Source organism: Chiloscyllium plagiosum, unplaced genomic scaffold (genome assembly GCF_037043375.1).
Source record: "Chiloscyllium plagiosum isolate Xiang-an unplaced genomic scaffold, Cpla_swu_hap1 HiC_scaffold_5, whole genome shotgun sequence".
In the NCBI taxonomy this organism is placed as follows: Eukaryota; Metazoa; Chordata; class Chondrichthyes; order Orectolobiformes; family Hemiscylliidae; genus Chiloscyllium; species Chiloscyllium plagiosum.
In genome coordinates, this window is record NW_028270143.1 from 121,219,724 (window position 1) to 121,235,404 (window position 15,681).

Genomic DNA, 15,681 nt, shown 5'->3' on the forward strand with positions numbered 1-15,681 from the left:
AAGAGGGCAGGCGTTCAACAAGGTTCGTCGTGGTAGATTGGTTAGCAAGGAATACAGGGAGAACTAGCCATTTGGATACAGAACTAGCTCGAAGGTTGAAGACAGAGAGTGCTGGTGGAGGGTTGTTTTTCAGACTGGAGGCCTGTGACCAGTGGTGTGCCACAAGGATCAGTGCTGGGTCTACTGCTTTTCGTCATTTACATAAATGATTTGGATATGAACATAGATGGTATTGTTAATAAGTTTGCAGATAACACCAAAATTGGGTGTAGTGGACAACTAAGAGGGTATCTCAGTGTACAATGGGATCTTGATCAGATGGGCCAATGGGCTGAGGAGTGGCAGATGAAGTTGAATTTAGATAAATGTGCGATGCTGCAATTGGGAAAGGCAAATTAGAGCAGGATTTATACACTTAACGGTAAGGTTCAGGGAGCAAAGAGATCTTTGAGTACAGGTTCATAGCTCCTTGAAAGTGGAGTCGCAGGTAGATAGGATAATGAAGAAGGCATTTGGTATGCTTTCCTTTATTGGACATAGCATCGAGTACAGGAGTTGGGAGGTCATGCTGCGGCTGTGTAGGACATTAGTTAGGCCACGTTTAGAATATTGTGTGAAATTCTGGTCTCCTTCCTATTGGAAGGATGTTGTGAAACTCAAAAGGGCTCAGAAAAGATTTACAAGGAATGTTGCCAGAGTTGGAGGATTTGAACTACACGAAGAGGCTGAGTCGGCTGGGACTGTTTTCCCTGGAGCATCAGAGGCTGAGGGGTGACCTTATAGACATTTATAAAATCATGAGGAGCATGGATATTATAAATAGACAAGGTATTTTCCCGGGGCTGGGGGAGTCCAGAACTAGAGGGCATAGGTTTAAGGTGAAAGGGCAAAAAATGTGAAAGGGACATGGGGGGCAATATTTTCATACAGTTACATTGATGACTGGATTGGTGCAGTGTCCTGTACACAGGCTGAACTGGAGCAATTCATCCACTTCCCCCACAACTTCCACCCCAACCTCAAATTTACTTGGTCCATTTCGGACACCCCCCCTCCCCTTCCTTGACCTCTCCTTTTCCATCTCCAACGACAGTCTCCAGAAGGCTGTTTACTATAAATCCACAGACTCTCACATCTACCTGGACTACACCTCCTCCCACCCAGTATCCTGCAAGAACTCCATCCCGTTCTCCCAATTCGTCCACCTCCACAGTATCTGCTTGGATGAGGAGACTTTCCACTCCCCAGCATCCCAGATGTCCGCCTATTTCAAACAATGTGCTTTTCCCCGCCTCTGTTATCCAGACAGGAGTTCACCTGCCTCTCCTCCAACCTAATTTACTGTATCCAGTGCTCCCAATATGGTCTTCTCTAAATCGGGAGACGAAACATAAACTAAGGGAATGGTTCTCCAAGCATCTCAGCAGAGCCTGCAGGGGCCAACCAGAACTCCCAGTCACTGCCCATTTTAATTCCCTTCCCACTCCCTTTCCAACATGACCATCCTTGGCCTCCTTAGTTGCCACAACGAATCAACATTGGAGGAACAATACCTCATCTTCTGCCTGGGCAGCTTAGAGCCTGGAGGACTCAACATTGAGTTCTCTAATTTCAAATAACCTCCCTTTGCATCGCCGGACTCCTATCCCTTCCCAACCCCGCCCCCAACCCTTCCATTCCTCTCATCGACCAACCAGGTTGTACACTCTACCTGTCTCCACCTGTCCTTACCTCACCACCACCTACCCCCCACCCCGTTTATCTGCACCTCCCCTTAAACACACTGCCAGTCCTGAAGAAAGGTTACATTCAAAACATTGACTTCTCCACCTCCTGATGCTGCCAGGCTTGCTGTGTTCTCCCAGCCTTCTGCTTGTCTATTCAAGCTCTTATGCAACCAATTAGTGACCACAGAAATGTCTCAATGTGGATCTGTCGCTGTGTTACTCATAGCAGGGTAGCCCCACCGCAGTGGGGTAGCCTATTAGCTTACACTGTTGTATTGCACAGAAGGAGGAAGCTCTTTCGGGCGACCCCGAACCCATTGGAGGCACTCCCAAACCTGCACATCAGAACCACACGATCCCTTTAATCCTCAACTTGACCTCTCAAACCTGGCACAGCACAACACGTTGTCCAAAACCTCCATCTTGTTGCAGTCTGAAAGTCTGGTCCGGCTGATGTCTGTGATGAACCTGAAATCTGGGTTCCTCTTCTTCAGGGACTGCCTGCAGTTCCAGCTGCGGCTACTTCTTGAATCTCCCATTGCAGTGACTGCAGAGCTGCCAGCTTGTCTGATTGGCCACCATCTCTCTAAGGCTGCACCCCTTCCCCAGTTGAGAGTGTGGTGCTGGAAAAGCACCGCAGGTCAGGCAGCATCTGAGGAGCATGAGAATTGACAGACCTCTCAACTGGACAGAACACTGGCAAATGGAATTCACCTTGAAAATGTAATGCATTCGGGAAGGATTAACAAAACGAGGGTCGAACGTGTGGTGCTGGAAAAGCACAGCAGGTCAGGCAGCATCCGAGGAGCAGGAAAATCTACATTTCGGGCAAAAAAACTCTGTCTTCCTTAACAAAATGAGGGTCTAGTGGAAGGGGGAGGGGAAGGATAAGGGGTTAGGGATGGTTGTAATCTATCCCTCTTCCTCTATTTCATTGAAGAACAGATGACCCATAAGGTGTACACACGACGTATTCAGGCCTTCATGACCATTGGTCAGTGCAGGATGTGTGGACTGGGCATGTGATAAGCACAGCAATTCAGGCAGCATCCGAGGACAGGCAAAATCGACGTTTCGGGCAAAAGCCCTTCATCAGGAATATGAAGGGCTTTTGCCCGAAACATCGATTTTGCCTGTCCTCGGATGCTGCCTGAATTGCTGTGCTCTTCCAGCACCACTGATCCAGAATCTGGTTTCCAGCATCTGCAGTCATTGTTTTTACCTGGGCATGTGATAAGCTAATATTATTGTCCTTAAGTGTAAAAGTAGTGTTTTTCTTAATCATGGTTAATTCCTTATTAATTCTTTCCTTAATAAAATTGACATTTTAACTGCATAGTCACGTTGAGACTGGGGAAAACCCAGCTACCTCCTTATTGGATGGGAAAGAAAGATGCAGAAGATATTATAATTGTGCAGTATTTTAAAAATTATGCATTACTTTTGGGCGAAGCCTTTCCCGGAAAGCTCTTTCGAAGTATTAGGCAACAGGGGTGTGAGTGTGCCTACAGAAATTCAGGTTAGTTTCCCAATAACAAAAATTCCCATTCACTTGCACAACATCTGCCCCGCGTCACAGCCGCCTCCGGCCGCCGATTGGTTATTCCCTCACGTCAATCACACAGGCGTGCCATGACGTAAACTATTTTATGAATGAAGCCGAATTTCCTCGGAATCCACGGATCGATTATATTTTTCTTTTTTAAAAAAAACTGCCACTCTCTAAATATCTGAACGACGTAAATGTTCAACCGCTCGCTGTTCTTTTTCCTGAATCTTAAAAGTGAGGGAGCCGTGGTCGGATGGCAGGCCGGCGTCGCCATAGCAACCAGCCGGCAAGCTCAGAACCCTTTTCAAAGAGAAACGGACAGCCACTTCGGATAAACCTGATCGATTGAATAAATATCGATTCTGAAATCGAAACCTGATTCTGAAATTATCGTTGTCAATGGTAGATCTGGAGAGGAGAATGTCACTAACATGTCAATGCCACGTGAGCAGGGCGGCCCGAGATCCGTGCTCATGGCGTCACACACCCACCGCGGTGTGACGTCAGTTCCGGTTCCGCCCCTCCCCACGAGGTGACATTCACCGGCTCGGCGGGGCCACGAGCTCAGTTGGAGCCGGTGTCTGTGGTTGCTGCTTGTTCTCTCGTTTGGGCGTTCAAATCGGATCAGATCAGATCAGGTGAGCTGGGTTAGACTCCTGCCTATTTCTGACCAGCGGTCGGCGCTGGGTCCACTTTTGTTTGTCATTTAGGGGGGAATGTTGAAACTACAGGTGACCCCAAAGTTGGTGGTATAGTGGACAGTGAGGGTGGGCTACCAGGGGTGACAGAGGTCAATGGGCTGAGGAATGGCAGGTGGAGTTTGCTTTGGGTGAATGTGAGGTTTGGTAGAGCAAGACTTGCACAGTTAACGGGTAAAGTTTGGAACGGTTAGAGTGGAGCTGAAAAAAAGCACAGCAGGTCCAAGCAGTATCGAGGGAGTTGCTGTTTCAGGTTGGAAGCTTCCGTCTGAAATGGTGGTTCACCTCCTCGGGACCTGTGGATCGGTTTTATTTTTCTGCACACCACGGCTGTGCTTTTCCAGTCAAGATTAGGGTGGTGCTGGAAAAGCAGACCTGGCCAGGCAGCATCCAAGCAGCAGGAAAGTCAATGTTTTGGGTAAAAGCCCTGATGAAAGGCTTTTGCCTGAAACGCTGATTTTCCTGCTTCTCAGATGCTGCATGACTTGTTGTGCTTCTCTGGCACCATTCTAATCTCTAGCATCTGCAGTACCCACTTCTGCCCTGTGCTTTTTCCAGCTCTGCACTTATCCACTCTGAATCTCCAGCATCTGCAGTTCTCTCAATCTCACGATGTCCTTGGGTGATTAGATTAGGTTAGATTACATTACATTACAGTGTGGAAACAGGCCCTTTGGCCCAACAAGTCCACACCGACCTGCCGACGCGTAACCCACCCATACCCCTATATTTACCCCTTACCTAACACTACGGGCAATTTAGCATGGCCAATTCACCTGACCTGCACATCTTTGGATTGTGGGAGGAAACCGGAGCACCCGGAGGAAACCCACGCAGACACGGGGAGAATGTGCAAACTCCACACAGTCAGTCGCCTGAGGTGGGAATCGAACCTGGGTCTCTGGCGCTGTGAGGCAGCAATGCTAACCACTGTGCCACCATGCCCATGTTGTACAACAGAGAGCTAGGGCTTTAGGTACATAATTAATTGACCCTTTCATATGAGGTTTTAACATGCTTGACTTCTGACTTGAGTATAGGAGTTGGTGAGACTTCTTTTGGAATGCTGTGTCCATTTCTGCTCTCCCTGTTAGAGGAAGCTGTTATATTAACTGGAGAGTTCAGAAGAGATTTCTCCGGAATGGAGAGTTGAGTTCTAAGGATACACTCTTTGGAGTGTAGAAAGTTGAGCAGTGACTTTTTTAGAGTCTGATAAACTAATGACTATAGATAAAGTGAATGGCAAGTGTGTTTTCTCTAGGTGGAGGATTTAAAGTTTGAGGGTATATTTTTAAGATGAGAGATTTTAAAAAGACATGGGATAATTCTTTTTAGTGGTTTGTGTGTGGAGTAAAGTTCCAGAGGAAGTGGTAGATGTGGCACAATTACAATCTTTAAAAGACATTTGGTAAGTACATGAATACGAACTATTTAGGAGAGATGTGGGTTAAGCACAGGCAGGTGGGACTGGATTAGTTTGAGATTTTGTTCAGCATGGACTGGTTGGGTCGAAGGGTCTGTTTCTGTACTGTATGACTGTGTTCTGGGACTTACCCTGGGAGAGGGAGCTAGGAGGGGAAAGCTGGGGATTGAATCCTGTCTTGGACCAGCTGTGCAGGAACTTGCACCTTACACCATCCCCTACCCTGTGTGGTGTCCTATTCTCTCTTCCTCTTCTACCCCACCCCCCCACAAACTAACCCCAGGTTAATGCGCAGTCCAGTTCATACCCAACTGACTCTGCTTCAGTGAGCTATCCAGCTATTCATCACCCATCTAATTGTTCATCAATCTCTGGCCTGGCTCAGCCCACAGTGTTGTCCAGCTATTCTTCCCCCACTGTGGCCAAATGGGCAGTGTTACCCCGTCCTCACCACCACAGGGCAAAGTGAACTGTCAAGCTGTTACCAGCTTTCAGTTAGCAGCTTCATGTCTCCTCCCATCTCTAGTGACATCAATACAAAATCTAAGTTGACCCTGCCCTGTTTTAGGGGTGTTGCCTTGTCAGAGGAGACATTTTTCTGTTCAAAGATGTCTATCTTCTCTCTTCTCTACCCGCTTCCTCCACACCCATTGCCCACTTTAATATTGATGACGATCCTATCAGTATTCTCTTGGGACAATGTTTACCCACCACTGATGCTGTTGTGGTTTATCTGGCCCTTACTATATGCATATTTGCTTCCATAATTTGTCACCCACAGTACTCTGGCTGAGAAGTGCTGTTGGGCATTCTGATGTTGAGAGATTTTGTAAATGCAAAATTTTGAGCAGCTGTAATCCATGTGATACCAGTTATTCTTAAGGACTGCCACAATTTTGACCCAATGCTGATGAAAGAAAGCATGTCTAAAATCAAGGTGTATGACCTATGCAGAACCTTGAGATGGTATACAGATTTTTCTGTTTCACTCAATCTTCTAGATGTTAGGGGTCATGGATTTGAATGTTATTAAAATGCAGTCCAATTAGTGTAGTGTATTTTGTATGTCAAAGGAAGTGATGGAGTGTCAAATCATTGGGTTGCTTACTCTGAATTATATATTGAGTTTGTTGTTTTGGCAACTACACTCAATGTAGACAGCTGTGGACAATTCCATGATACTCCAGACTTGTTCTTGCGGATGATAATCTCTCAACCCCAGGTTACAATCAAACAGGGTATTTGGAAGCAGTAGTTTTTAGTGTTGCTGAAGGAGCAGCGCTCCGAAAGCTAGTGTTTCCAAATAAACCTGTTTGACTAAACCTGGGAGAGAGTGGTGCTGGAAAAGCACAACAGGTCAAGCAGCATCCGACGAGCAGGAGAATCCGGCAAAAGCCCTTCATCAGGAATGGGGCTGTGAGCTGAGGGGTTGGCAAGATAAATGGAAGCGGGGGTGGGGTTGGGGAAGGAGATGTGGCTGTGGCAGCGAGTAGAGTCTGGAGATGAGTTGTTGTCCACCCCAGTCCAATACCGGCTCCTCCACATCATCGCAGATAATAGGCAGCTTTGGTACATTTGTCACTCTTAATTTATTGTTGGCTTGGTGTGTTCTTTTAAAGTGGACTCATGCTGTTGCTTTAGAGAAATTTTATATACTGTTTTTAAGCAAAATGTGTCATAACTTAAACCTAGAAGCATTAATTTGTACCAACATGTGGAATTGTCTGATTAGTGTACATTTTAATTGATCAGTTTGGGTCAGTGAGATTGAAGATGTTGCTTCCTTTCCATTTGCATTACATACAAATACCATATTTAGGATTTTAGTGTGCTGCTGTTCTTGATTGGATGATCGTGTGTGGGTTAGCCAAGGTTCAGTGGTTACGCTGTCACCTCTGAGTCACTGTGTTTAAGTTCTGTTTCAGCAAGCTAAACATGCAATCTAGGGTGGTAAAGGTAAAAGTCACTATTGGGCTGTTCTTTTGTTACAGTGGGATGACTGGTGATTTAATCTGCAGGTCATCACCCCTCAGGTGAGGGGCGAGGTCGAGAAGGAGAGTATTTCATAATGAGTAAATTACTGCAGATGTTGGAACCTGTACTGAAGAGTCATCAAGACTCCAATGTTAGCTTGCTCGCTCGCCCTCCATGGATGCTACCTGACCTGTGATTTCCAGCATTTTTGTTTTCAGTATTTAAAACCTGAAATGAACCCATGCTCTTGGTGTCACACTGCATTCCAATCCAGCCAGCTGAGCTAGCCAACCTCTCTGGTACTGGTTGGATGAAACATTAAACTGAAGCCACACTCTGGCTTTCCCAACTTCCATTCGTATCTATCTCTCATTCACACCATCCAAACAGATCATGTGCTTAGTATCGGATTGGTAAGACTTTGCCTTTCCTTGTGGAACTGGAACCTTGTGGCTCAAGTGAGACTGAGACCAACTAAGCCAAGGCTGACATGCAGTTGCAGTATTCTGAGACAGAACAGGCACTTGGCCTGAGCGGTCAAAATTCAGATTGTAAGCTTTGGGCTGTAGACAAATTGATCAACCTGTGTAGGAAATGTAGCTGCTAACTTGCATATAGCAAACTTCTGAAAACAAATCTGACATTGATCAGAATCAGTTTTAATGTTGAAGGAGGCTTAAGTATTGATTAGATTGAGAACTCTCCTGCTCTTTTGAAATAGTTTTATTGAGATGGGGCCTTTATTAATGTTAATTGAAACATCATGCAGTACCCCTTCAATACTCTGCTGGAACATTGGTCTTGATTTTTGTTCATTATAGAGCAAACCTTGAATGCACATCTGACCAAGAAGCAAATGTACCTCTTTAACTTTTTGTACTATGTGCAGCATTTCTATTTGCCAAACATGGATGTTAACCACTGCTTCTAAGCAACTACTAATTTCCCACTGATTAAGTAAATTCTAGTTCATCTTTCGCTGATCCAAAATGTTAACCCTGCATTGGGCAAGCCTAGGACAGATGAAACTCACTTAAGCTTTCCCTTTTGGAAATTGTCCCTCCCATGCATTCTATACTTTGCCTAACCTAGCGCAGTCATCTGCAAACTTGCCGGCACAACACTTACCCCTTCATCCAAGATGTGGATGTGCCAAAGTTTAAAAACTGCACGACACCAGGTTATAGTCCAAAAGGTTGACTTGAAAGTACAAGCTTTGAATGTTCTCCTTCGTCAGGTAGCTGATGGGGCTAGTCATTGAAAAAATGCACAATCTGTAGGCAGTTGTCGAGAGTGTGGTGCTGGAAAAGCACGGCAGGTCAGGCAGCATCTGAGTAGTAGGAGAAGCGACATTTTGGGCATAAGTCCTTCATCAGAAAGGACTTATGCCCGAAATGTCGCTTCTCCTGCTCCTCAGATGCTGCCTGACTTTGCTTTTCCCGCACCACACTGAGGGGTGACCTTTTATAGAGGCTTACAAAATGAGGGACATGGATAGGATAAATAGGCAAAGTCTTTTTCCCTGGGGTTGGGGGGTCCAGAACTAGAGGGCATAGGTTTAGGGTGAGAGGGGAAAGATGAGACCTCAGGGTCACCTTTTTCATGCAGATGGTGGTATGTGTCTGGAATGTGCTGCCAGAGGATGTGGTGGAGGCTGGTACAATTGCAACATTTAAGAGGCATATGGATGGGTATATGAATAGGTAGGGTTTGGAAGGATATGGGCTGGGTACTGGCAGGTGGGACTAGATTGGGTTGGGATATCTGGATGGCATGGACAGGTTGGACCCAAGAGTCTGTATCCTTGCTGTACATCTGACTCTTAAGTTATCTCTGGCAGTGACTTGAAAGAAATTCTGGGGTTTACGCATTAATCAACCAAAACCTACATCCCCTTTCTAAGTGATTAAAGACTTAGCCATCTAGGTTTGTCTAATATATCACATCAGTTGTATGAGACTTGATCTTTACTTAAATTCTGTGCCCTATGTATCCTGCCCCACTAGTTACCTGACAAAGTAGCAGTGCTCCAAAAGCTTGTGCTTTCTCACAAACCTGTTGGATTATAACCTGGTTGGATGTGAATATTAACTTTGATTAGATTAGATTACTTAGTGTAGAAACAGGCCCTTCGGCCCAACAAGTCCACACCGCCCTGCCGAAGCGCAACCCACCCATACCCCCGACATTTAGGCTTTACCTAACACTACGGGCAATTTAGCATGGCCAATTCACCTGACCCGCACATCTTTGGACTGTGGGAGGAAACCAGAGCACCCGGAGGAAACCCACGCAGACACTGGGAGAACGTGCAAACTCCACACAGTCAGTCGCCTGAGGCGGGAATTGAACCCAGGTCTCTGGAGCTGAGGCAGCAGTGCTAACCACTGTGCCACCGTGCCGCCCAACTTTGTCCTCTGTCCAAGTTATTACTTTAAAGTGATGGAGGAAATGAGGTATCAGATTTGATGTACTCCACCAATCAACAAACCAGTTATTGCTGCTCCCTGTCTCGTAAACATTTACTAAACTGTTTTCAATTTTTTTGCTAAACTTGTACAAAGCTTTGTCCAATTACTTTCCCGCTTCCCTATATAGACTTCTGTCCATCATGAAAAAAATCAACTAGTAAAAGATAGGTCTACCCCTCAAACCCATAAAATGCTGGAGAAACTCAGCAGGCCTGGCAGCATCTGTGGATCAAGAAACAGTTAATATTGTGTCCCAAATGACTGTTGTTTGGAGTTCCAGCATCTGTAGTATTTTGCATTTATCATTACAAAACCAGTATTCACTTGTATATCAGTTTTTCTGTTCAATTTTTCTTATCACTCATTGATTCCAGTAAGTTCCCCAAATTGCAATTAAACTGACAGCTGACAGAGTTTCTCTTTCCTTGCCTTTTCAAATAATGGAGTGACTTTGCAGATTTTCAATCTCTCAACTTCTAAATCTAAGTGTTCCCAAATCTCCATTCTATAATGTAATCCTTAGAACGAGAAAGTTTAGTTTGTGTGGCATATGAATATATCCTTGAAAGCATTGTCCCATGAAACTGCTGAAAACATCATGGGTGCATGACCATACACAACTTCTAAAGAATATTTTTTTTTATAAAGGTTGAGGATGTGTATCAAGGCTGGTATTTACCACCCATCACCTAATTGGACTTGAAAATAGTATTGTACTGGCTACTTGGGCTGCTGCAGTCTGTGTGGCCAAAGTGTAGTTTCATAGTGTTAATTAGTCAAAGTTCCAGTGTGTAGATCCCAAACACCTGAAGCAAGCTCAACCCCATCCTAGGCCTTGCAGTGGTATGATGAGATGGTGACTTGCTTTGTTGATATTGATAAAATTCGTGTCTAGAAGGCATTCTAATCAGCGGATTATGGGTTTGAGTTTCCCTCCAAAAATTGGGAACAAATTTGAGCTTGCTCACATTTGAGTGAGTGTTGCACTGTAGGTGTTGGCCACATTTAAATGAGATGCTAACCCAAAGCCTCATCTGTTTGCCAGATGGATGCAAGAGATTTGATTGTTTGTATTTATACTTAGACTAACATCCCTAAAATAGATTGATCATATCTGGACGCTAAATGTCTTCAAGGCAGAGACTGACAAATTCTTGATGTCACAAGGAATTAAGGGCTATGGGGAGAATGCAGGTAAATGGAGTTGAAATGCCCATCAGCCATGATTGAATGGAGGAGTGGACTCGATGGGCCAAATGGCCTTACTTCCACTCCTATGTCTTATGGTCTTATTATCGCAATGTTTTTGTGGTGCCATGTTGTGTGAATTGTTTATTGAAACTCCTACATTACTATAATATCTACACACAGCAAAAATACTCAGCTGCAAAGCAGTTCACAAAATCTTATTTACAGTGAACCTTCATGGAAAAGCACGAAAGGTTCTCCATCTCCTGATGCCTGACTTGCTATGTTCTTTCAGTCTCCTGTTTGTCTACTTTGGATTTGCATTTATTTTTCTCTAACCCGTTCTATAAAGGTTCTCCTTTTGAAGTGACAGCAAGTCCCTAAACAGCCCATTATTATGGTGATTTAACATTGTGATCTCCTTGTATTAGTATGATCTAGTTAATTTCGCACATCCCGGCTGTGTAATAATCTAATGTATTCCCTGAAAATTCCTTTGTTTGTTCAGCCTCTTTGTATTTAATTTACAACTCTCTCCACTCCTCTGGTTTTACTTTTCCAATCTGCATTGTTCACTGAAATAGCCAGAAATTGTCATGTCATTGTGACTTGCACATGAATAATTCGTGGACTATGTTCCTTGTTCCATGTAAATGAGGATTTCCTGTAAACCAAACCCAGTGGTTGAGACAGTCAGACAATCAGGTGGTTTATGGGAAGTGTGTGCTTTGCTAGCTTGAATTACGCATTTGTGCGAGTCATTTTCAGATTCTGAATCAAATTGAAACAAGACACCAATTTTTGTCAGGAAATGATATTTGTTTGAAAGCAGTAAGCGAGAAGGGACGTCTGTTGGCTTCAGGGATAAGAGTCAGTGTACTAGGTTGACTAGAAATATAGTGCCTCTCCTTTCCTTTTCTCTGACCTTTTATTTGCTAATCTAAAGGTAACCTGTGTTTTGTAGCTATCTCCTTGCTGCTAGTAGCTCTCCACATTAGCTTTTATTTTAGTTGATTAACTTTAATTATTTTTGCAGTCACCATGTCTTCGAACAATGTGAGCCTGGTTCCTATGCTTCCAACAGAAGATGACCAAACTTCAAAGCTTATTCGAAAATCCAAGGAGTCCCCATTTGTCCCTATTGGTAAGTTGCTGTGTACAAATCATTCTTCTCCATTTTATCAATTGCTATATTTGGTCCTTGTATGCTGAATGACTAAGCAAATGTAAACAGAGTGGAGTAGGTGTGCTGAAACCAAGCATATCAAATTTTCCATTTGTTACTATAATTCTGTGGCCATTCAACTAGCTCTTCAAAATCTTGAAGGGAGTTTAGACTTTAGTGACTCAACCCTTGCCACATGGCTACCAGTTCACAATAGAAAATCTCTCAAATTTAATCAATGATTATTTACAGTGTAACCCCTTTTACAAAAAAAGAGCCAAGTGTTGTAGAAATGGATTTGAAGAGTTCCATGATTCTTTATGGGTTTAGCTATTGAGTAGTATTTAATCTCCAGGGAAAAAGTAAACATTCTATTTGTGTTCCAGGGATTGCTGGGTTTGCATCTGTGGTGGCTTATGGACTGTACAAACTGAAGACAAGAGGAAACAGAAAAATGTCTGTACATCTTATCCACATGCGTGTGGCTGCCCAGGGATGTGTAGTAGGAGCCATGACTATAGGTATTCTATAATTTCCAGTATTTGTAAGATCGCCATTATAATGAACAATATCATGCTAATTGGACATATTGGATGAATTTTGCTTGCTTTCAAAATATCCATTACCAAATTCCCCAAAATGCATTTTTCCTCATTTTCTTTTGATACTAATTTACCAGAAGGTGTGCTCTGAATGCTGAATTCTTCTAAGCCTGGATACTTTTAATCAATCTGTTTTAAAACCTTCTGACCCACCACTTCAAGCTGCCCCTTCTGGACCAGAGGTGGAGAGACTGTCACTACCACAGGACATTTATATTCTAGGATATTCAAGTGGGAAAAGGAAAGCATAATGACCCACTTTTAAAAGAAAAATCCATACTGGGCTGTTACAATTTCAAAATGGGTCAACTATTCCTACTCTGGTGCCATCTTGAATTTGCCATCTCAGTGGAGAATTGGGTACACAGTTTTGCCTTTAGATTAGATTAGATTACATTACAGTGTGGAAACAGGCCCTTAGCCCAACAAGTCCACACCGACCCGCCGAAGCGCAACCCACCCATACCCCTACATTTACCCCTTACCTAACACTACGGACAATTTAGCATGGCCAATTCACCTGACCTGCACATCTTTGGACTGTGGGAGGAAACCGGAGCACCCGGAGAAAACCCACGCAGACACGGGGAGAACGTGCAAACTCCACACAGTGGGTCGCCTGAGGTGGGAATTGAACCCGGGTCTCAGGCGCTGTGAGGCAGCAGTGCTAACCACTGTGCCACCATGCCGCCCACATTTAGAGCTTGAGGATCTAAATTTTTTTCTAATTCACCTGTTCAGATGTTGTTACATCTCTGGAACAGATGGGACTTTAACCTAGCCTCCTTGTTTAGGGGTAGGGGCATTAGCACTGTGCTACAAGAGGGCCCATATTGTCAATTTTGTTTCCTGTATATGCACCTTATAAGTCTGACCTTTGAAATAAAACCCAGTTTGCAAAACTATTTGGAATTTCATGTTTCAATTTTTTTTAAGCTAACTTCTGTTGGAAAATAGGAACAGGTCATTCATTCCAATTAGTTGATGTTTAGACTCCACGGCAAGAACAGATCTGTACTCACCTGTATATTTTCCACAATTCCTTCAGTCCCTCCAGTGCTGACCCCTTTCTATTAAGCAGTTAGCTAACCTAGTGTTAAATGTTAACATGGTCTCTGATTCAAATACTAATATTGGAGATATATCCTAACTAGTATTTTGCTATTACAGGTGTTCTTTGGTCGATGTACAAAGAATATGTTGTGAAGCCCAGGGAACAGAAAATTGCTCTGCTTCAGAAATGAAGTTGGACCTGTTTACCGTCGTTCTTAGAATTTAAAATCTTAGGCTTTCAAATGTACCTCACTTTGAGGTGATCAGGATTTTTCCTTTCACCTTGGATAAGTACTTATTAGATATTTAAAACTTTAGATTTTTCAAACTTGCTTTAGACAGTATACTAATTTATACTGCCCAGGAATGATCTTTCAACAGGCATGATTAGTGCTGCTGGGTGCAGAACACCACTTTTATCCGATTTTGCCCAATTTACAAACAACTGTTTTTAATCTCTTTTTCATAGTTATACGTTGCAATCCTTTGAAGAATTTATCAGCTCCACATTGGCAAATATAATTAAACATTTTAGCCTGTTTGTCGTCATTATTTGTTTGGAGGGTGTTAGCTGCAGAGGTTAGACTAACATCATTCAACTGGCTGGTTGTTGCACAATCCAGTATTTGAGATCGCATTTCACTCTGTTTTGGCTGCATTCATGTCTTTAAGATGCTTAAGTTTGCTGCAATTCAGATCCGTTTCAGACACTTGAAATTACATGAGATGCTCAATGCTTGGGCAAAGTTTATTCCAAGTAGATCACGAGCCCTGTTTGTTTCGAGTATTTCCACTGAATTTCAATTGGTCAAGAAGCAGTTATTACTCCATTGTATTCATTTTTATTCATTCTTGAAAGACATTGGAAGTCTCCAGTGCATTCTGGAGTCTGCAGCATTATTAATTCTAATGTCAAATTCACTTGAACTTGTACAAACTGAATAATGTTTTGATTTGGAAATGGTGAGCAAAAAATGATACGCTGGACTTTTATTTCAGTATCTTGAAGCAGGGCTTTTAATAATTGGTAACTTTTTTACAGCTTGCATTCAACATTGTATTTTAAGTGTAACAGATTAAACTGGAGACCTAATACTTAGAAAATGTTAGTGTGTAAAATTGATGTATTTCAGACTAATTTAAATATAGGATGATCTTTCTTGTTTTAGAGTAAATTATGAATATAAAGATGGTTATTTTCACTGAAAATGGGTCAATGTTTGTTTGTACTTGCAATCAAATTACCTTAGGTTGCAATGGGACTGTGCTACATCATTCAATGATATTTGGAGAACAGACTCCATGTTGCAAAAGAAGTCTTGTATTTAAATGCACTTAAATCGAAACTGTATATTGCTTAAACAGATATTTATTCAATATATTTACATCACCACATTTCACAGATGTTAATGCATAATGAAATAAAGTAGCTTTTATTTCTCAAGATATTTTTAAAATAAAAACATCAAAGCAATGGAATTTGAGGCTGTTGGGTAATTATCATCACTGATCGATATAGTACAGTAAGAATGAATTTACTTTCTCCTGATTTTACAACACTTTCGGTGTACCTAAATTGGCAAAATCTATTGTCAGATTGATTTTAAACTGAATTTCTATGAGCTCAATTTTTGTTTAATCTTTTGAACTTAGAACAATATAGCACAGAACAGGCCCTTCGGCCTTCGATGTTGATCTGACCTGTGAACTAATCTAAGCCCATTCCCTTACACTATCCCATCATCCATGTGGTTATCCAAGGATTGTTTTAAATCTCCCTAATGTGGCTGAGTTAACTACACTGGCAGGCAGGGCATTCCACACCCTTACT

General features: G+C 42.9%; 1 protein-coding gene across 3 annotated transcripts; it reads left to right on the forward strand.

The window, feature by feature from the left end:
* The first annotated feature begins 3,786 nt into the window (after positions 1-3,786).
* LOC122550152 (HIG1 domain family member 1A, mitochondrial-like) lies at positions 3,787-15,329 on the forward strand. Of its 3 annotated transcripts, none has more exons than XM_043690813.2 (4): positions 3,787-3,914; positions 12,067-12,174; positions 12,582-12,716; positions 13,968-15,329. In XM_043690813.2, the coding sequence occupies exons 2-4, from the start codon at positions 12,072-12,074 to the stop codon at positions 14,039-14,041; spliced, it is 312 nt and encodes a 103-aa protein (XP_043546748.1). In that variant the 5' UTR covers positions 3,787-3,914; positions 12,067-12,071; the 3' UTR covers positions 14,042-15,329. The 3 variants fall into 3 exon arrangements, with proteins under 3 accessions (XP_043546748.1, XP_087843737.1, XP_043546749.1); XM_087987611.1 differs by having other exon boundaries at positions 3,862-3,906; positions 12,064-12,174; XM_043690814.2 differs by lacking the exon at positions 3,787-3,914 and adding an exon at positions 11,804-11,976.
* Positions 15,330-15,681: the final 352 nt, after the last annotated feature.

What these genes read in the sequence shown, in the direction of transcription:
- LOC122550152 (XM_043690813.2), top strand. Translation starts at nt 12,072, where the DNA reads ATGTCTTCGAACAATGTGAGCCTGGTTCCTATGCTTCCAACAGAAGAT. An exon ending in GTCCCCATTTGTCCCTATTG is followed by an intron (nt 12,175 to 12,581) that starts GTAAGTTGCTGT and finishes TTTGTGTTCCAG; the next exon opens with GGATTGCTGGGTTTGCATCT. An exon ending in AGTAGGAGCCATGACTATAG is followed by an intron (nt 12,717 to 13,967) that starts GTATTCTATAAT and finishes TTGCTATTACAG; the next exon opens with GTGTTCTTTGGTCGATGTAC.